The 21,440-nt window shown below is 42.4% G+C and overlaps 1 protein-coding gene across 1 annotated transcript in view; it reads right to left on the minus strand.

The window, feature by feature from the left end:
- The window catches only part of cnksr2a (connector enhancer of kinase suppressor of Ras 2a), a 775,384-nt gene extending 754,263 nt beyond the window's left edge, over positions 1-21,121 (minus strand). Inside the window, exon 1 of the mRNA XM_086006247.1 lies at positions 20,718-21,121. Within this exon, the coding sequence (XP_085862373.1) occupies positions 20,718-20,781 (64 nt within the window). The 5' untranslated portion in view covers positions 20,782-21,121. The remainder of the gene's footprint in view (positions 1-20,717) is intronic.
- Between the last annotated feature and the right edge of the window lie 319 nt (positions 21,122-21,440).

Here is a 21,440-nt window from a genome sequence, read left to right on the forward strand (position 1 = left end):
AGAACTCCAGCAAATTTGTCAAACATGACTTACCCTTCATAAAACCATGCTGACTTTGTCCTATTAAATTTTGATTATCCAAATGTCCTGTTACTGTCTCCTTAATAATGGACTCCAAAATTTTACCTACCACAGATGTTAGGCTAACCGGTCTATAGTTTCCAGCCTTCTGTCTACTGCCCTTTTTAAATAAGGGTGTTACATTAGCAGTTTTCCAGTCTGCCGGGACCTTTGCTGAGTCCAGGGAGTTTTGGAAAATTATTACCAATGCATCCACAATCCCTACCGCCACTTCCCTCAAGACCCTAGGATGTAAGCCATCAGGTCCAGGTGATTTATCCGCCTTGAGTCCCATTATTTTACCAAGGACCACTTCCTTAGTGATTTTGATCGTGTTTAGCTCCTCCCCCACTATAGCCCCCTGTTTGTCCAGTGTTGGGATATTCTTAGTGTCTTCTACTGTAAAGACTGATACAAAACATTCATTCAGTGTTTTTGCCATCTCCATATTTCCCACCATTAATTTCCCGGTCTCATCCTCTAAGGGACCAACATTTACTTTAGCCACCCTTTTTCTTTTTATATAACTATAAAAACTCTTACTATCTGTTTTTATATTTTTTGCTAATTTACTTTCATAATCTATCTTCCCTTTCTTAATCAATCTTTTTGTTATTTTTTGCTGTCTTTTAAAGTTTTCCCAATCCTCTATCCTCCCACTAGATTTGGCTACCTTATATGCCCTTGTTTTTAGTCGAATACTATCCTTAATTTCTTTACTTAGCCACGGATGGCTGTCTTTTCTTTTACACCCTTTTCTTCTCAGTGGAATATTTTTTTTTTGGAAGTTGTAAAATAACTCCTTAAATGTACACCACTGATCATGTATCGTCTTACCCTTTAATCTATTTTCCCAATCCACTCTACTCAATTCCGCTCTCATACCTTCATAGTCTCCTTTATTCAGGCTTAGCACACTTGTTTGAGATCCAACCTTCTCACCCTCTAATTGAATATGGAATTCAACCATGTTATGGTCACTCATTCCAAGGGGATCCTTTACTAGGACATTTTTAATGAATTCTGTCTCGTTACACAGGACCAGATCTAAGGTTGTTTGCCCCCTGGTCGGTTCAGTTAAATACTGCTCAAGAAACCCATCCCTAATACACTCAATGAACTCATCCTCAAGGCAGCCCTGCCCAATTTGATTTGTCCAATTAATATGATAGTTAAAATCCCCCATAATTATAGATGTTCCCTTATTACAAGCCTCAACTATTTCCTGATTGATACTCCGTCCAACATAGTTGCAACTGTTCGGAGGCCTATAGACTACGCCCACTAGTGTTTTTTCCCTTTATTATTCCTTACCTCCACCCAAACTGTTTCATTATCCTGATCTTTTGACCCAATATCATTTCTCTGTATTACAGTGATTCCTTCCTTTATTAACATAGCCACCCCACCTCCCCTTCCTTCCTGCCTGTCCTTCCTGATCGTTAAATAACCTGGTATGTTTAATTCCCAGGCATTGTCACCCTGCAGCCATGTTTCTGTAATGGCCACAAGATCATACCCATATGTAGTTATTTGTGCCATTAACTCGTCTATTTTGTTATGAATGCTACGTGCATTCAGATAGAGAACTTTCAAATATGTTTTGTGACACTTAGTTCCTGCTTTTGCCCTTTTTATTACTTTACCTTTTACTCCATACCTTCTGCCCCTTCCTGACACGCTCTGGTTTTTAATTTCCCCACTGCTGCCTAAGCCTATGACCTTCTCTGTTGTCATTTTTATTATTTGCTCTCTAGGAACCTCCCCCCCACTAGTTAGTTTAAAGCCCTCGCTACAGCTCTAGTTATATGATCCGCCAGGACTCTAGTCCCAGCACTGGCCAAGTGAAGCCCGTCCCAACGGAACAGCTCCCTCCTGCCCCAGTACTGGTGCCAGTGTCCCAGGAAGCAAAACCCATTTCTCCCACACCAGTCTTTGAGCCACGCATTTAACTCTCTAATTTTATTTGTCCTAGCCAAATTCGCCCGTGGCTCAGGTAATAATCCAGAGATTATTACCCTTGAGGTTCTGTTTTTTAATTTGACCCCTAGCTGCTCATACTCCTTTAACAGAACCTGTAGCCTATAGTACAGAAGACCTGTGCACCAGAACTATCCACTCCTTAATCAAGTGTTCCAGTACAGCTGTGACAATGGCATCTACCTAACAATGTGGAGGATTACCTAAGCATGTCCTATCCACAAAAAACAAGATCAATCTAATCCTGCCAATTACCATCCTGTCAGCCTCCTCCCAATCATCAGCGAAGATGATGGAATTGTGCCATCAAGCAACAACTACTTACCAATAACCCGTTCAAAGATATTTAGTTCAGGTACCACCAGAAGCACTCAGCTCCAGACCTTATCAAAGCCTTGGTCCAGATGTGGACGCAAAAGCTGAATACCAGAGAAGAGGCAAGAGCAACTGCCTTTGACATCAAAGCAGCTTTTGACTGAGTATAGCACCAAGGAGCCCTAGCAAAACTGAGGTCAATGGAGGTCAAAGAAAAAACCTTCCAATGGCTGGAATCATACATGACACAAAGGAAGATGGTTCTGGTTGACAGAAGCCAATCACCACACCTCAGAACATCAGTGCAGGAGTTCCTTGGGGAAATAACCTCTGCACAACCATCTTCAGCTGCTTCATCAATGGCCCTCCCTCCGTCAGAAGGTCAGAATTGGGGCTGTTGTTAACTATTCCACAGCATTCAGATCCATTTACAATTTCTCTGATAATGAAGCAGCCTATGCGAGCATTGGGCTGACAAGTGACAGGTAACATTTGTGTCACATAAGTGGCCACGAAATAACCATTTCGAGCAACAGTAAGTTCAGACATTGCCCCCTGACCTTTAACCAGCAAAGAGTACCCCATCAATGACTGGAACCTTCATCGAACCAGCAACATTGGCACCATGTCGACAACATCAGGACAAAGGCTGGGTACTCTGTGGAGTGTGGCTCACCTCCTGAACCCTCACAGTCTCTCCACCATCTACAAGGCTAAAGTCCGAAGTGTGATGGAATACTCACCACTTATCTGGATGGGTGCCGCCGCAACAACACTTAAAAATCTCAACACAATCCAAGACAGAAGAGTTCACCTGATCGATGCCCCTGCCACTAGACTCAATAGCCACTCCCTCCACCAGTGGCACATTGTGGCTGCAGTATGAACAAGCTACAGGATGAAATGCAGCAACTCATCAAGGTTACATCAACAGCAGCCCTCTCCTCTACGACCTCTGCTATCAAGAAGGACAAAAGCAACATCGTGGAAACACACCTCTAGGTTCCTCAACAAGTTATAGACCATCCTGACTTGAACATATAATCATTATTCTATCAACGTCACTGGGTCAATATCCTGGAATTTCTTGCCGAACAGCTTTGTAGGAACACCATCACCACAAGGACTGCAGCAGTTCAAGAAGGCAGTGTAGGATTCACAAAATTCCAGGACACCCTACTCAATGGACATGTGTCTGGAATTTAAAAAGGGACTGTGTTGGATCTTTTGCAGGAGAAATGTGGACAGAAATATTTCACTATTAGGCGCCTTTGGACTAAACTAGGGCTTATTGGATTGAGTTTGGACATTTTAAATTGTATGCTGGGTCTGCACAGGGAAATGGGATCCTTATAGGGCTGCTAACCCACCTGGAAGGCAGGCCCCCAGGGAGACATTAGCAGTCTAACAAAAGCCCACTTACCAGGGACCCAGATACATACATATTTTAATAGTTCTTAAAACGGCTATACAGAAAAACCCTGGCATCAGCAAAACACACAATGGACAGTATCAAGACCTGATTACATTCTAACAGCACCATTCAAAAACCCCATCCATACCTTTGTGAATCTTGTATCATGCTAATGCTCAATCAGCCCACCAAAATTCTCACAAAGGGATCACATCAGAATTGGTCAGCCTGCCAAAATCGCACAAAAGGGAGTCATCTAAAATCAATTGTGCACCGAGTTTTGGCGCAAAAGTTTAAGCAGCCTCTCAGGTATAACTGGGGGCTTGCTAGTAGCTAAAGAGACCTCAACAGACAGGCTGAAGAGAGAGAGTGCCGGCGGGCAGCAGCAGCAGCACACCGGAGCAGAAGAAACGTACCAGAGAATAAGCTAGAAAAGCACTTGGACTCTGGGCTCTTTGACTCTGGCTTTGAAACATCTAACTTACCACACGAGGTTACAGCAACACAACAAGAAAACCTAACAAGAAGCCTCGGAGTCACTGAAAGATCAACCATCATCCAGCGCTGACTCTAGGAAAAACTTGTTTACCATCAAAATGTCGACCAGTGCTAATATCAAAGACACCGCAACCAGCCAAGGAGTCCACAAGATTGAGGAGAGAGGAAGCAGTGAGCAACTGGTCTAAACTGTGGAGAAATCCTTTGGTGAGCATAGTCCCTGTAATTTCAGAGCCTAACTTAGTTAGTGTAGTGGTGGGAGGTGGTTTTATTTTGTTTTGTTTTTGGTTTTTTTTTCTCTCACTGCATAACCTCTGGACCCGTTGCGTATACGTTTTTGTTTAATTAATTCGTGTGGTGTGCAATTTCTAAATAAAATATTTGTTCTTGCACCAAACAGTTGCCTATCACATCCCCTAAATAATTCCAAGCCCCAGAACCAGGGAGTGGGACGATTCGAACCGTCAAGGTCAATTTAAAGGCCGACAAACCCACCACCCCCTACAGCAGCCCACCACCACCTTCTCAAGACAACTAGAGATGGACAATAAATGTGACACTGTCAGCATCACCCACATCCGGAATATGTTTTTATGTTTGTGGGGCTTTTGGAAATTTTTGAATTTGTGAGTTTATTATGCAATAAATTTAAATTATGGTTATAAGAACATAAGAACATAAGAAGTAGGAGCAGGAGTAGGCCATACGGCCCCTCGGGCCTGCTCCGCCATTCAATAGGATCATGGCTGATCCGAATCTAGACTCACGTCCACTTCCCTGCCCTCTCCCCGTAACCCCTAATTCCCTTATCTGCTAGGAAACTGTCTATCTCCGTTTTAAATCTATTTAATGTTGCAGCTTCCACAGCTCTCTGGGGTAGCAAATTCCATAGATTTACTACCCGAGTGAAGAAGTTTCTCCTCATCTCAGTCCTGAAACGGCAGCCCCTTATTCTTAGATTATGCCCCCTAGTTCTAGTCTCACCCATCAGTGGAAACATCCTCACCGCATCCACCCGATCAAGCCCCCTCACAATCTTATATGTTTCGATAAGATCGCCTCTCATTCTTCTGAACTCCAATGAGTAGAGTCCCAACCTACTCAACCTTTCCTCATACGTCAACCCCCTCATCTCCGGAATCAACCGAGGGAACCTTCTCTGAACCGCCTCGAGAGCAAGTATATATTTTCTTAAATATGGAAACCAAAACTGCACGCAGTATTCCAGGTGTGGCCTCACCAATACCCTGTATAACTGCAGCAAGACTTCCCTGTTTTTAGACTCCATCCCCCTCGCAATAAAAGCCAAGATTCCATTGGCCTTCCTGATCACCTGCTGCACCTGCATACTAACTTTTTGTGTTTCATGCACCAGGACCCCCAGATCCCTTTGTACTGTAGCACTTTGCAGTTTCTCTCCATTTAGATTATAACTTGCTCTTTGATTTTTTCTGCCAAAGTGCATAACCTCACACTTTCCAACATTATATTGCATCTGCCAAATCTCTGCCCACTCACTTAGCCTGTCTATGTCCTTTTGCAGGTTTTTTATGTCCTCCTCACTCACTGCTTTCCCTCCCATCTTTGTATCGTCGGCAAACTTGGATATGTTGCACTCGGTCCCTTCCTCCAAATCGTTAATATAGATTGTAAAGAGTCATGGGTTGGGTTGGGTGAGGAACAGTCATAGTGGCTGTATCTTCTGAAAATTTCTTTGATGGAATGTGATTGGAATTAGTAAAGTTATTCAGGAGCTTACAATCAGATGGATATTACAGACGCAAAAATGTTATATGACAGATCTGTAATATTTATGATGTAGATTTATAGATGCATTCCTTCATACATGGAATCTCAGCTATATCCCTGTGGAGGAATGTTGTACAGAAAATAAGCATTTTTCCATAAAGAGGAAAGGGTGGTGGAAACTAAAATAGAGGAAAAGAGATGAAATGCATTTGTTCACACACTCCATATCCCCTCATTACCAAGCAGCATTTAGGTGCCCTGGAAGCAGGCTATTCACCACCCTTTTGCTGGGTTGTTGCATGTTGCAAGAGACCTACATGGTGGGTGGGGGCACCTTAAGCCATCTCAATATGAAGAAATAATTTTTGTTCGTGTGAATGGGTGGTCAATTTAGTGGTTAAATACTGTAAGCACAAATGAAATTCTGCAGAAATTAGTATTGAATTACATAGAAGATAGGAGCAGGAGTAGGCCATTCGGCCCCTCGAGCCTGCTCCACCATTCAATGAGATCATGGCTGATCATCCAATTTCAGTACCCTGTCCCTGCTTTCTCCCCATATCCCTTGATCCCTTTAGCCTTAAGAAATATATCCAACTCCTTCTTGAATATATTTAATGAATTGGCCTCAACTGCCTTCTGTGGTAGAGAATTCCACAGGTTCACCACTCTCTGGGTGAAGAAATTCCTCCTCATCCCTGTCCTAAATGACTTACCCCTTATCTTTTGATGCCGATATGTCCAGCTGTCATGGAGGTAGCTTTGTACTCGATTTACCGGCACCTAATAACCGGAAATCTCTGTTAACCGGCAAAATTCAGGAGTAGGTTCTGGTAAGTTTTACTTCATATTAGTGGCCATTCCTGGATCTGTGGCCGGGTTCCTGCACATGTTGCTAAGCAACACGGAAGCCTGGATTTGTTGCTGTGTACGGAGCTCTTGTAACTTTTAACTATACCTCTCTGTAATCCGGACTTTTTGATAAACCGGCACCACGCCGGTGCTAGATAAAAAAGAGTTTCCTATACAAGTTTGCACACAACGTTTAAATTTAACAATCTGCATCAGTACTTCACCTGAACTAGCAACTCTCTGAGAGATGTACAGGGTAGGCAGTTAAGCAATACTGCAGCAGTTTGAATTAGTGCTCCCAGCTCTTGCAGTTATTTTCACTGAGGTCATAGAGTCATAGAGTAATACAGCACGGATAGAGGCCCTTCGGCCCATCGTGTCCGCGCCGGCCATCAAGCCCTGCCTAATCTAATCCCATATTCCAGCATTTGGCCCGTAGCCTTGTATGCTATGGCATTTCAAGTGCACATCCAAATGCTTCTTAAATGTTGTGAGGGTTCCTGCCTCCACAACCCTTTCAGGCAGTGAGTTCCAGACTCCAACCACCCTCTGGGTGAAAAAGTTCTTTCTCAAATCCCCTCTAAACCTCCCGCCCTTTACCTTGAATCTATGCCCCCTAGTTATTGACCCCTCTACTAAGGGAAAAAGCTCCTCAGCATCCATCCTATCTATGCCCCTCATAATTTTGTACACCTCAATCATGTCCCCCCTCAGCCTCCTCTGCTCCAAGGAAAACAAACCCAATCTGCCCAGTCTCTCTTCATAGCCGAAGCGCTCCAGCCCTGGTAACATCCTGGTGAACCTCCTCTGCACCTTCTCTAACGCGATCACATCCTTCCTGTAGTGTGGTGACCAGAACTGCACACAGTATTCCAGCTGTGGCCTAACCAGTGTTTTATACAGCTCCATCATAACCTCCTTGCTCTTATATTCAATGCCTCGGCTAATGAAGGCAAGTATCCCATATGCCTTTTTTACCACCTTATCCACCTGTTCCGCCACCTTCAGGGATCTGTGTACTTGCACACCCAGATCCCTCTGACCCTCCGTCTTGCCTAGGGTCATTCCATTCATTGTGTATTCCTTTGCCTTGTTAGTCCCCCCAAAGTGCATCACCTCGCACTTTTCCGGGTTAAATTCCATTTGCCACTGTTCCGCCCATCTGACCAACCCATCTATATCATCCTGCAGACTGAGGCTACCCTCCTCGCTATTTACCACCCTACCAATTTTTGTATCATCCGCGAACTTACTGATCATACCTTTTACATTCATATCCAAGTCATTAATGTAGACCACAAACAGCAAGGGACCCAGCACCGATCCCTGTGGTACCCCACTGGCCACAGGCTTCCAGTCACAAAAACAACCTTCGACCATCACCCTCTGCCTTCTGCCACTAAGCCAGTTTTGTATCCAATGTGCCAAGGCACCCTGGATTCCATGGGCTCTTACCTTCTTGACCAGTCTCCTGTGCGGGACTTTATCGAAGGCCTTACTGAAATCCATGTATACCACATCCACTGCGTTACCCTCATCCACACACCTAGTCACCCCCTCAAAAAATTCAATCAAATTAGTCAGACATGATCTTCCCTTGACAAAGCCATGTTGACTATCCCTGATTAATCCTTGCCTCTCCAAGTGGAGACAAATTTTGTCCCTCAGGATTTTTTCCAATAATTTTCCTACCACTGATGTTAGGCTCACTGGCCTGTAGTTCCCCGGTTTTTCCCTACTACCCTTCTTGAATAATGGTACTACATTAGCGGTTCTCCAGTCCTCTGGCACATCCCCTGTGGCCAGAGAGGTCCTGAATATATGTGTTAGAGCCCCCGCAATCTCCTCCTTTGCCTCACACAGCAGCCTGGGATACATTTCATCCGGGCCAGGGGATTTATCCATTTTTAGGCCAGCTAAAACCGCCAATACCTCCTCCCTCTCGATGTTAATATGTTCGAGCATATCACAGTCCCCCCGCCCTATTTCTATGTCTACATCGTCCTTCTCCATAGTGAAAACAGATGCAAAAAATTCATTTAGAACCCCTCCTACATCTTCCGGCTCCACACACAGATTGCCACTTTTGTCCCTAATGGGCCCTATTTTTTCCCTAGTTATCCTCTTACCCTTAATATACCTATAAAACATCTTCGGATTTTCCTTTATTTTGCTCGCCAGTGTTATTTCATGGCCCCTCCTTGATCTCCTAATTTCTTTTTTAAGTATCCCCCTGCACTTTTTGTACTCCTCTAGGGCTTCCTCCGTCTTTAGCCTTTTGTATCTGCCAAAAGCCCTCCTTTTTTTCCTAATCCATTCTCGTATATCCCCTGACATCCAAGGTTCCCTGTGGTTTTTGGAACCACCCTTGACCTTTACGGGAACATGTTGCCATTGTATGATCTCAATCTCCCTTCTGAAAGCCTCCCATTGCTCCGATGCGGATTTTCCTACAAGTAGCTGATCCCAGTCCATTTTGGCCAGATCCTGCCTTATCCTATTAAAATCGTCCTTCCCCCAATTTAGAACCTTTATTTCCGGCCCATCCCTGTCCTTTTCCATGACCGCTTTAAATCTTACCATATTATGGTCACTATCACCAAAGTGCTCCCCTACTAGCACTTTTTCCACTTGGCCGGCCACATTCCCTAGAATTAGGTCCAGTACCGCCCCCTCTCTTGTAGGACTTTCTACATGCTGGCTCAAAAAGCTCTCCTGGATGCACTTTAAGAATTCTACACCCTCTGAGCCTTTCACACTCTGACTATCCCAGTTAATATTGGGGAAGTTGAAATCCCCCATTATTATTACCCTATTATTTGCACATTTCTCTGAGATTTGCCTACATATCTGTTCCTCTATCTCCCCCTGACTGTTTGGAGGCCTATAGTACACTCCCAGCAAAGTGCTTGCCCCCTTTTTGTTTATAAGCTCCACCCATATGGCCTCATTAGAGGACCCTGCTAATATATCATCCCTCCTTACTGCAGTAATTGACTCCTTAATTAATATTGCGACACCCCCTCCTCTTATACCTCCCCCTCTGTCTCGCCTGAAGATTCTGTACCCCGGAATATTGAGCTGCCAGTCTTGCCCTTCCCTCAACCATGTCTCCGTGATAGCAACAATATCATACTCCCATGTGTTTATCAACACCTTCAGTTCATCCACCTTATTTGCAAGACTCCTTGCATTAAAATAGATGCCATCCAGCCTTGCCCTTATATATTTGCCCTGTCTACCAAGCTGACTTGTTTTTTTCTCTATAATTGGCAGCACATCCCCCCCTATTTCAGCTCCCCTCTGTATCCCATCCCCCTGCCAAGTTAGTTTAAACCCCCCCCAACAGTGCTAGCAAACCTCCCCGCAAGGATATTTGTCCCGCTCTGGTTCAGGTGCAACCCGTCCGACTTGTACAAGTCCCACCTTTCCCAGAAGCAGGCCCAGTGATCCAGGAAAGTAAAACCCTCCCCCCTACACCAACTCTTTAGCCACGCATTCATCTGCTCTATCCTCCCATTCCTATACTTACTAGAACGTGGCACTGGGAGTAATCCAGAGATTACAACCTTTGGGGTCCTGCTCTTTAGTCTGTTACCTAGCTCCCTAAATTCTTGATGCAGGACCTCATCCCTCTTTTTACCTATGTCGTTGGTACCAATGTGGACCACGACCACTGGCTGTTCACCCTCCCCCTCCAGAATGCCCTGCAGCCGCTCAGTGACTCAGGTGAATCATCTACTGTAGCTATGGCATACTAGGAAACATGACTGGTTACTAATCATTTTCCAAATATCCACTGCAAATCCCATTATTTGCATTTACCATGGTCTACAGATACATTTTAACAGGATTTATTTTCTGAGTGCACTGTATAGTTTTTATTAAAATTTTACATTTTCAGGCTTATCAAGGTAAGCGACATTAGTGCAGCAGAATGGGATCCTTTCCATTTCAGGCACTATCATCATCAAGCATTCCCAAGTCAGGACTAGAACATCCTGATGTAGAATAAACTGACCCTTTTTTTTCTTTCCTTCACATCAACCATCCTATGGTCTCCTAAGAAAGATTACCAATTAATACCAAATTAGGGATGAATCAACAGGATTGGAACTTCCCAAATTCATTTCACACAGGACCCTTACACACAGCAGAAAGAAGGGACTTTCACCTTATCAGTTTGGGCCTAGAGGTTAACAACTAGTGTTGAATTCAAGGTACCACCCAGTCCACCCATGCATCAAGATTTCTACACAGTAATGAGCATCATATTTCTCAACAGGTCTAGGTCTAGATAATATTAATTAAAAATGGACAATAAAATTCAACGTGCGCAAATAATTAAGTAAAGCAATTAAACACATTTGTAAGTTTAACTTCGTGGTTGAATGTACTGTGTGGTGTACTGAACCATACTGACCAGAAAGTCCCAGTTTACGTCCCGCAAGCTACACTGAGTTTGCCAATTTGAACCAAGGCAACAGATGGAGCATTACAATAGGCCTCAACATCATGGGCCACGAGAAGAAAAATGAGGCAGAATTCCCTATCCTGATAGCTCTCCAGTGGACCCTGCTTGAAAAGGGTACTTGTTTGAACATCAGGCAACAACAGGGTTTGGTTCAGCTGCAATCACTGTCTCAGTTTACTTATGAACAGAGGCCACAGCACCACACAATACTGGCCAATCCACCGGATAGAAGTGGGGGAATTCAGAGGAGAAATCACATAGGCATTCACGCTCACTACTTGGTGGAGGATCTGAACAGGACCCATCGGTTTACATTTCTGCAGATATAGTGCTTCACAAGACAACATAAAAAGTTTTGATAGAAAAATGATTTAAAAATTCTGGATTCTCTTTCTTTGGCATTACTGGCTTTAGATTAATTGTTTCAATCTAGCTACTGGGATTTTGGAATAATTTACAGTCCAAAAACAAATACAGCAATACTTTATAATGCAATTAACACTTGATGATTTCCTGCCCAACATCCTAAACCACTTATTTATGTTAAAAAGTTGTTTTTGAGATATTGGCAACTTTGGCAAGGCTGCATTTATTGCCCATCCGTAGTTATCATGTGAGGATGGTCCTCCAATGTGTTGCAGTTGCTTTTCCAAATGAGTTGCTTGCTCGGCCACTTCAGAGGACATTAAGAATCAACCAAGTAGCACGGGATTATGTAATTATGGAGACCAAACGCAGATTGGGTGACCGCTCTGCGGAACACCTCCGTTCAGTCCATAAGGGGGACCCCGAGCTTCCGGTCGCCTGTCATTTCAATTCACCGCTCCATTCCCACTCAGGCCTCACTGTCCGCGGCCTCTTGCATTGTTCCACGGAAGCTCAGCGTAAGCTCGAGGAACAGCACCTCATCTTCCGATTAGGCACTTTACAGCCTTCCGGACTCAATATCGAGTTCAACAATTTCAGATCATAACCTCGGCTCCTATTATATTTTTATATATTTTTTATCCACACTTTTGGTTTGTGCCTTTTCCTTTTTTTCTCTCCCAAATAGCAGCTGTCTCTCACTCTGCCAGCGCATTTCACACTTCATCTAGAGCCATTGTTTGTCTCTTTACCTGTCCTATTACCACCTCGTCTCATCTTGAATATCTCTTCATGTCTCTTCACCTCTCTCAGACCTTCCCTTTTGTTCTTTCATCCCCTCCCCCATTTCCCAGCCCCCAAACTGGCCTTTTAATCTGTTTCATTTCCTGCTTTTTTTTCTCAGTTCTGAAGAAGGGTTACGACCTGAAAAGTTAACTCTGTTTCTCTCTCCACGCCACGGATGTTGCCTGGCCTGCTGAGTTTTTCCAGCGTTTTCTGTTGTTATTTCGGATTTCCAGCATTCGCAGTATTTTGCTATCGTATCAAGTAGCACGGGACTGGAATCATGTTTCATCCAGACCAGTTAGAGGTTGCAGGTTCCTTTCCTTGATGGGTATGAGTGTACCAGTTGGATTTTTCCACCCATCAGCAGCACTTGTGATAATTTTTCCACAAATTACCAGATTTACATAATCCAATTTCACAAGTTTCCATGGTCAGGTTTGAACTCCCGACCTCAAAACCGCTGCTCCAGCTCAATAACCACAACACTACCATACCCATCTGAAATTAAATCTGGGGCGCAATTAATTTGAAAAAATGCACTATAAACACTTACAACTTTGTAGGAATTAATTGAAAGGACCCAAAATCCAGTTTTCAAATTAAACTAAAACCCAATTAGAAAGCCAATCAGAATCCCTCGCTGCAGCTGCCCCACCAATCAATCTCATTCTCAATTTGAAATTGGTGTTTATAGATGATAACACCAATAATACACCTAAAAAACACTGGTACATGCTTAGAGATGACCAATAGGGTCAATTTTTCCACACTGAAGAACCACTGACAAATCCTGTCCCACCTCTTCTCCCACTGTGTAGCACTGGACATCCCCTTATGGGTCATCTTATTACTGTGGCTGTTATTACACATACCAAGGTCACCCAATTTTACTCTGAATTTGAAAAAAAAACTAAATGCAGAAAGCACAGATAGACCCTGTGCTTTGCTGCAACTGAGAAAGGCTAAACATAAACATAGGGGAAAAAACAATACTAAAACCCCTACTATAACACAATAGCTATTCAAACTGATATTTGTAATTTTAGCAAGTGGCAGCAGTTGTTAATGTTTTTACTCAATATGTGTAATGGTAACTGTAATTGTTTTACAAAAGGGACTGGTCAACGATTGTGACTACACTAGGGTACACACAAAGCCCAACACATTTACAAAAAGCAGCCCTGATATTTCCAATAATCAAGTAACACATTCAAGTGCCTGACAATAGTGATTCTACTTCATCTTTGCCATGGAGCAGGAATTGCATGTCCCAGGTGAATAATTTGCTGTCACTTAGAGATCCTTTGGCAATGCACATCAAGATGACTGCAAGTTTACAACCTCCATAAAAAAAGACACAGCCTGGAAATAACTGCAAGACACTTTCATTTAAAATACAATCTTAAGAAAGGAACCAAGAAGTATCTATATATATAAAGGAATTGATCTGTCTGTCTGTCCTTCTGTCTGTCTGTCCTCACGTGTGCGTCTGTCCGGCTATGCGATCGAAAGTTATAGAGCGTACCTACGCGCGCGTTACCTCTGAAGAAAGCTTACGCTTCCGGGACGCTCGTAAGCGTATTTACTTTTTGGTGGGACGAAAATTGTTCGCGCCTTATGCAAAAAACCTTCAAAATTAAACTCATTATCTGCTACTTAGCATTGATTGACTGACGTCAAGGTTCCACCAATCCTGTGCCGTCACGATTGACCAATCCTACAGTACAGTCCCCTGATGGTTGGCCAATCGGTGTGTGTGTGTGTGGGCGGGACTAATCGTTTTCATCTCAGGGATGTGGCAGCCATTGTTTCACTGCCATTACTTCAGCTTCCAGCTCAAACTACTTTGATCATCCATCTTTGAAAAAGTTAGTATCTCTTTTAAAAATAACATAAGATTTACCAAAAACGTTTTAGAAGTACTTTCACTTTCATCTTTCAAGGTATTAAAAGGTAGAAATGTTGCCCGGCAGCAGATTCACAAAGGGACAGAGAGACAGGGCCCAAAAGCCTGGCACTCGATTTAAAATGTTGCCCGGCAGCAGATTCACAGAGGGACAGACAGACAGGGCCTGAAAGCCTGGTACTTGATTTTAAATGTTGCCCGGCAGCAGATTCACAGAGGGACACAGAGAGGCGCCAAAGCCTGGGACTCGATTTAAACCGCCCGGCCCAAAACAGCCCTGGCAAAGCCGGGCTCCCCCCAGCTAGTATAAAATAGTGCACATTTAGAAATACAGATACTTGGCTGTGGAAAGCAATCACGTATTCCTATTAACTTCTACCTGTTCTAGACCAATTAAGTTATTTCAGAAGTAGGACTACAGTTCATCGTTGAATTATGCTTAAATCGACCGTATTTGTACAGAGCAAAACTTCGCCAAATATTGTTTTAGAAATATATAAATTATTTGACGTAGTTAATACGGTAATAGTATAGCACCCCACACAGTTTGAGTTAATCTTTCAGAGCCATTAAAAGATTGATGGCATAGTTCTAAATGCACAATAAGGAAAATGTGCTTCAGACTTTAATTTGATGGCTGGGCAATTGACACAAGCACTTGATGAAAAAAGGCATTTGAAAGACACACTGTTAATTCATTGAGACATCAGTATGTCACGGTATACAGAATAATCAATACGTGTTTAACCTGCAAAACATACTGTTTTGTAATAATTCAAATCATGTATTCAACTGAGTAACTAATGAGAGGTGTACTTCACAGGTGGCTGAACTGCTGACTTCCCAAGTCACAGTTCGACTTAAGTTTCTCAATTATATTCCAAACCTAATTATGCACTAGGACAAATAGTTCTTTTAAATTCACTCGCCTGAAAATGATGGAAAAAACTTATCATAATAATAGTCATATACCATCAAGTGAAGTGTTATGCAAAAGAGAAACTGTAAAAATAGTGTGAATATCAATATGACATTTGAGCTACAATCATGTGCAGTTAGGACAAGATGTTCAAAATAAATCAAAGAAACACAACAATTGGTTTCAATATTTCCTAAACACCCAGTTAGCAACTTATACTACACTGGGGGGAAATTGTTAAGACCTTCCCAAAAATTATTAGTTACAGACACCATCTTTCAGACCTATAAACAATGTTACTGACTGACAAGGAAATTCTCACATGGTTTACAAAGTAAAAAATACTGCGATTTGCATGTGATTTGTTCAGTCAATTTGAAAGCTAATTACAAGCAGTTTTCCAAGTCTACTGCAATTTACAAATAAATTCTAAAGATTTGTTAACAGAAAATCCTGCATGTTCCTGCTTAATTATTTAGCTGATTGAAAACAAGGACATCTGGTCAGATTTTTTGATGTTTCAATTAAACTTACAAGTTGGTTCATGAGATGGTTTAAAAAATGCAGAAGCAAAACACAGTGCAGAAAAACTGTGGGAGTTCAGTTTTCATAGCACAAAGAAATGGAGACCCACAACTCCCTAATATTATTTACACGCGCACACGCACTCTCAATGCCAGCTGTACTGATTAGATATAATCCAAGTAGCCAATAATATATTGGCCAAGATTGTTAAACATATTCTAACCAACCACCCCTGCGACTACAAACACCACATTAGACAACTCATTGTCACACTCTGTTGTTCCAGTTCCTACCAATACTTTTTTTGTTGCCTAGCGGGGCTGTGAAAGACTAAATCAGGATTTCTTCCCCCTGAGGACTCTATTGGTATTGCAGCAGCCATGTAACTAACTCCATGACTATTTTGCACCTTCCCACAAAAGAAAAAAAAGTCCCAATTAGCAGTTCTCAGAAATAAAAACAACTACTCAGTGCAGATTTTCATTCATTTGAACTTTTCCCTCAAACTTTAATAGTTCAACCACTTGCATTGATGTGTTTCAACACCCCAAAAGTTGTTGGTTCAAATATCATTCAGCCACAAAAGGCACATGGAATGTTTGCACAATGAACGTAGGAATATAGGAACAGGAGTAGGCCATTGAGCCCCGCGAGTCTGTACCTTTTAGCAAAATCAGTAAGGACACAAAAAAAATCAGCAATCCAAACACATCCGTTAGTGCCCATGCACTGCCTGGGAGCTATTCAGATCATTGGCATTTAGTGTGTACTGTACTGTGTGTAATGGGTAAACATTGGCTCAGTGCCAGAGAGTATTCATAAGATCAAACTAATTAGGGCTTTTTGGAAAAAGAACCTTGTCAACTTGTTCTAGCCCAACATTTTGTTCAAAAACAAAACCACTTGCCACCCTAATTGTACAACCTGTATTTCAAAACTGATTTTACTCCATTTCTTGAAAACTGGAAAACAAAATGTTAAGAGTGCATGTACAGGGTACATCAATCTTCCAAGAGTCAAAAAGGCACATTCCAAACATTACCAAAATACCTAAAAATTTTGATTCAAATCCGTTTATACTACTGCTAAAATAATTGTTAAATGGAAAAGTCTTCCAGAATTTAAAGTGCCATCACCTTCAACAGTTTGCCTTGTAAAGTGCTTTCAACCATGTGCTACGGCACAGTGGGAAAAATCCTGTCCACAGCATTTCATTTTCCAGTGACAAGGTGAATGGGATAGTGGTGAGATTGATAGACTTCTGTTATGTAAGGGTATTAAGGAATATGGAACCAAAGCAGGTAGCTGGAGTTTATATGCAGATAAGCCATGATCTAATTGAATGGCGATATAGGCTCAAGGGGCTGAATGGCCTACTCCTGTCCATCTGAGTGACTGAAACATTTGCTTCTCGTTCTTCCAATGCACTTTGGGTAAAGCATCACTAGGATTGGCTGGTGTTCTATAACTGTAGTACATGCATTCCTGTAACATTACAGAAAAGTGCCACAATCAGATGTGAAATTAAAGGTTCAATTTTTAGACAACTTCCCTCTCTCCCCCCCTCCCCACCTCCCATATGTCTCACTTATAATACAAACAGAAAATACTGCAGATGCTGGCAATCTGAAATAAAAACAGAAAATGCTGGAGAAACTCAGCAGGTCAGGCAGCATCTGTGAAGAGAGAAACAGAGTTAACATTTCAGGTCGATGACCTTTCGTCAGTTCTGACGAAAGGTCATCGACCTGAAACGTCAACTCTGTTTCTCTCTTCACAGATGCTGCCTGACCTGCTGAGTTTCTCCAGCATTTTCTGTTTTTATGTCTCATTTATAAGTTTAAGAGATGGTCTTAATATTATAGGGCCACAAGTGAGATTAGTTATGCCCCCACCATTGGAGACAGATATTTAGTTAGGACTCCCTTTTGGCTGCAGTCCTATTGCATTTCATTTGGGGAATACATTTGAGCAAGACTGTTCTCATCACTGTTATTATAAGAACTTTTCCTTTTTTTAAAATTCAAAATAAATATTTTGGGGAAAAAATAAAATAATCCAGTTGAGTTAAAGAACTTAAATCTGTAAACATTAACAGAAAATGTTGGAAATACACAGCAGGTACATCAGAATGTAAACAAAATTGACGGGTAAGATTTTCAGGCATAACCCTTCATTGGAAAGCCCCAAAATATGAAGCTGTTGTTTCCCCTGACAGATGATGATCGATCTGTTATATATTTCCAGCATTTGCAGTATTTTTTCCCCTTTTTTTTATATCTGCATTTGGTTTGAACAGGTCACTTGAAATCAAGTGTTCTTTGGTCTCCATTGGAGGAGCTGCCCTTGTAAACTACCTACTGAAAATTCTGTATCGACACAATTAAAGCTTCCCTCATCATTGTTTGTGACATCAAGCTACGAGCAGTTCTTATCTGAGAATTCCAGAACTGACAGGAATTGATTTTTAAAAAAGGATGAATTTTACCTGCATTTATTGGCAGGCTGAAACCCTCATGCTTACTTCGGCATTACCAACACCCCCATGACCATGAATTTCTTAAGATGCCTAACTCAGTTAAATAGTTAATCTGGTTCACCCATCACCAAGATCGTCTTTCCTGTCTATACATCAGCCGCAATAACCGATGTGATGGTGTGTCTATTGCACAGGTCATTCTAAGTCTTGTACTTCAGAAGAAAAACTGTAGAAGGATGAAATAAGCCCAATGTACACATAAAACTAAAAAAAAATATTTAATACTTGGCAGGGTTTGTGGGGAAGTGAGCAAATTGACAAGTTCAGATAATACAAGTGCCAGCAATAAAGTTTGAGTGATTTATAGCTCGCACCTGGATTCCAAAGGGAGATTAGCCTTGAAATCATTCCATGTTATTGTAACATTTTATTTAATGTAGGTTTTAGTTTTTTTCTGTGGCAGCAGTGGCTGTTGATGTGTTCTTTGTCCTTAATATGTGATGACATTCATGCAAAATAACTAATGATTGTGCTGTCATTTTGCTGTAGGTTTAGCAAGAAATAATGGGCAGGTCATTACTGTGAATTTCTTTTCCCATGTATATCTCAAATTAAATATATTCTTGAATACCCTGTTTTTGTGAAAAGTATAACAAGCCAAACTGTCTTTCCTTTCAGAATCAGTCCTATATATTCAGCACACATTCAACAACCAGATCAACTAGTGCTATTCAATATGCTTTGAATGATCATATCAGATTGGGCCAAATGTGACGGTGCTTTTCCACACTGAGCTGTCTCTCTATTATCTTGTGTTTGACTTTCATTGTTTAGTTTATTCTGGCATATTTTCCTGTTGTTTTTGTTCCCTTCGTCTAGTTCTAGCCTTTCAATCTATTGGGTGTTCTCCATCTCGATATGTTGATAAGATGAGCTGAATTAAGGTGGGAGGAGGCCCGTGTAAACCATAAGCACCAGTTGGGCAGAATGGCCTGTTTCTGTGCTGTATAATTCTTTGTAATTCTATAAAGTGTAATGCAGGTGCGCCAGAGTGCACAGCTGCCATCTGCTCACCATGCCCATCTGCAAAATGCCAACCATGGCAGGTATCAGCAGCGCTTCGCCACCTGTTTGCAAATGTATAGATTTAACAGTAGAATCCTAAAATTGACCCTTCCACCAATGCCGGTAAACAAGCTGCTCCTTCATAACCAACCATCTGGTCACCAGGGTATAATTCCACCCAAGATGGAAAGAAAGGATGTTCACCCCCTTCGTCTTGATACACACACGGCAGGGTTTCCCAATTCCGTTTACAAACCTAACTCGCTAAATGCAATTCGGGATGGAAGGGCGGATTGGCTCCAAAGTTTTTTTTTAAGTTAATAATGCACTGAGAATCAACTCCGGAGCATTTCTTTTTTTTTTTGCTTTCTGGAGTCGGTGCGCCAAACATATAGTTGTCGATATGTGATGTGTCTCATCCAAAAGCACGTTCCACACACAAACTGATCGAAAGCTGTATTGGGAACGAAATTGGACTGAGTTGGGTTCAGAGGAGCGGAGCTTCCCTCTTGGAGCTGCTCCCGAGTGTAAGCAACGACATCACACCGCTAGCCTGCATCAAACATATCGCTTTGATTCAAGATAACCGCGTGTAAATGTAAACGCAGTGGTCCCAACTTGTCTTCCCTAATCCCAGCTGTCAAAATTTCCCCATCGTGGAAGCAACATTTGGAAAATTCCTTAATGTTTGTATTAAATAGCCCCCCCCACCACCTTAGCAAACCTGCACAAAAAAAATAAATTGTAGCTGATAAGCTTTCCGGGGGGGAAAAGAGTGCACGTTCGGTTTTCTAAAACCTGATGCACATTCTGTGAAAAAATCTGAGTGTTTTCTCAAAGGAGCTTTCCTTCACATTGCCCAATTCAATGCTAATGGAGTATGTGAAGCGACGTTTCCATGGTTATCACACTGGCACGCAGCTCCACAGAGCCACAAACCTAAACCATTCTGTAGGAGAAATCGCAGTCTTCAATAATAAAAGAAAAACATAAAACCAGCTAACAGCAAAACATCATTCTGTTTTATCCCCAGCTAAAAAAACAAACATGTGCCGCCAGGATACAAGTGAACATCTCACAATCCATTTGATCAGGTTTCTTTAAACAAACATTGAGATTCTAAAACGTACCAGGCACCACCAAAAAAAAACAACTTTCTAAATAAACTCTAATTGAAAAGGGGGAAAATTTTGGAAGGGGGGGGTGAGGAGGAAAGTTGTTAAAATGCAACAATTTAGCTGCCGGGCTCACTCGTTGCCCTGGCAAGCAAGTAGCGAACTCGCCACCCCACAGAACTTGTTACTACACACACACACACACAACAGTTACCTTTCGTCCAGTCCACCACTTGACTCGGGGTCCATTTGCTGACAGGTTCCATGATCAGAGCCATGCTAGAAGTTTCCTCTGCCCGGGAAACAATTAAATAAAAACAACAAACAAAAAAATATGAGACGCGGGCTTGGTTTCGAAGGTCGCCCGGAGCGTTCTGTCACTTGTGCTGCTTTCCCGGTGGCGGTGGAATCCTCTCTTCTTTCGTCTTGTCAAATCGCGACTACTCCCACAGCACCAATGTTTCTTTATTTTCCTCTCTGTCGGACTTTTTTCTTTTAAAAGTTTTGCTTATTGTGGGTAATTGTTTTGCCGAATTACCAGTGGAACATTCCTTGCAGATTGTTTTAATTATTGTTGCATTGAATTCTTGCGCTAAGGGGAATGAATGTGTTTTTTTGGGGGGGGGGTTTGTGTGTGGGGGGGGGGGGGGAGAGTCTGTGTGAACTATGCAAGTGCGGTGTGTTGGTATGCAGCGTCCATCAAGCAGTACGATGATGCTCCCGCTCTTTCTGCCGGCCGGGTGTCTGCTGTCTTTCTCTCTCTCTCTGTCTGTATGAAGCCTCAGGATTGTCGCTGCACTGTGCGAGCAGTAGAGCGTGTTGCCGGCGCTCTCCGCTGGCCCCCGCGCGTACATACACCCCTCACTCTGCTGCACGCACCCATCCTGTCGGAAATGACGGCTCGACGTGCATTGAGGAGAGGGAGGAGGGGAGAGAA

Source organism: Somniosus microcephalus, chromosome 14 (assembly GCF_052327205.1).
Source record: "Somniosus microcephalus isolate GS21.2 chromosome 14, FLI_Smic_1.0, whole genome shotgun sequence".
Lineage (NCBI taxonomy): Eukaryota > Metazoa > Chordata > Chondrichthyes > Squaliformes > Somniosidae > Somniosus > Somniosus microcephalus.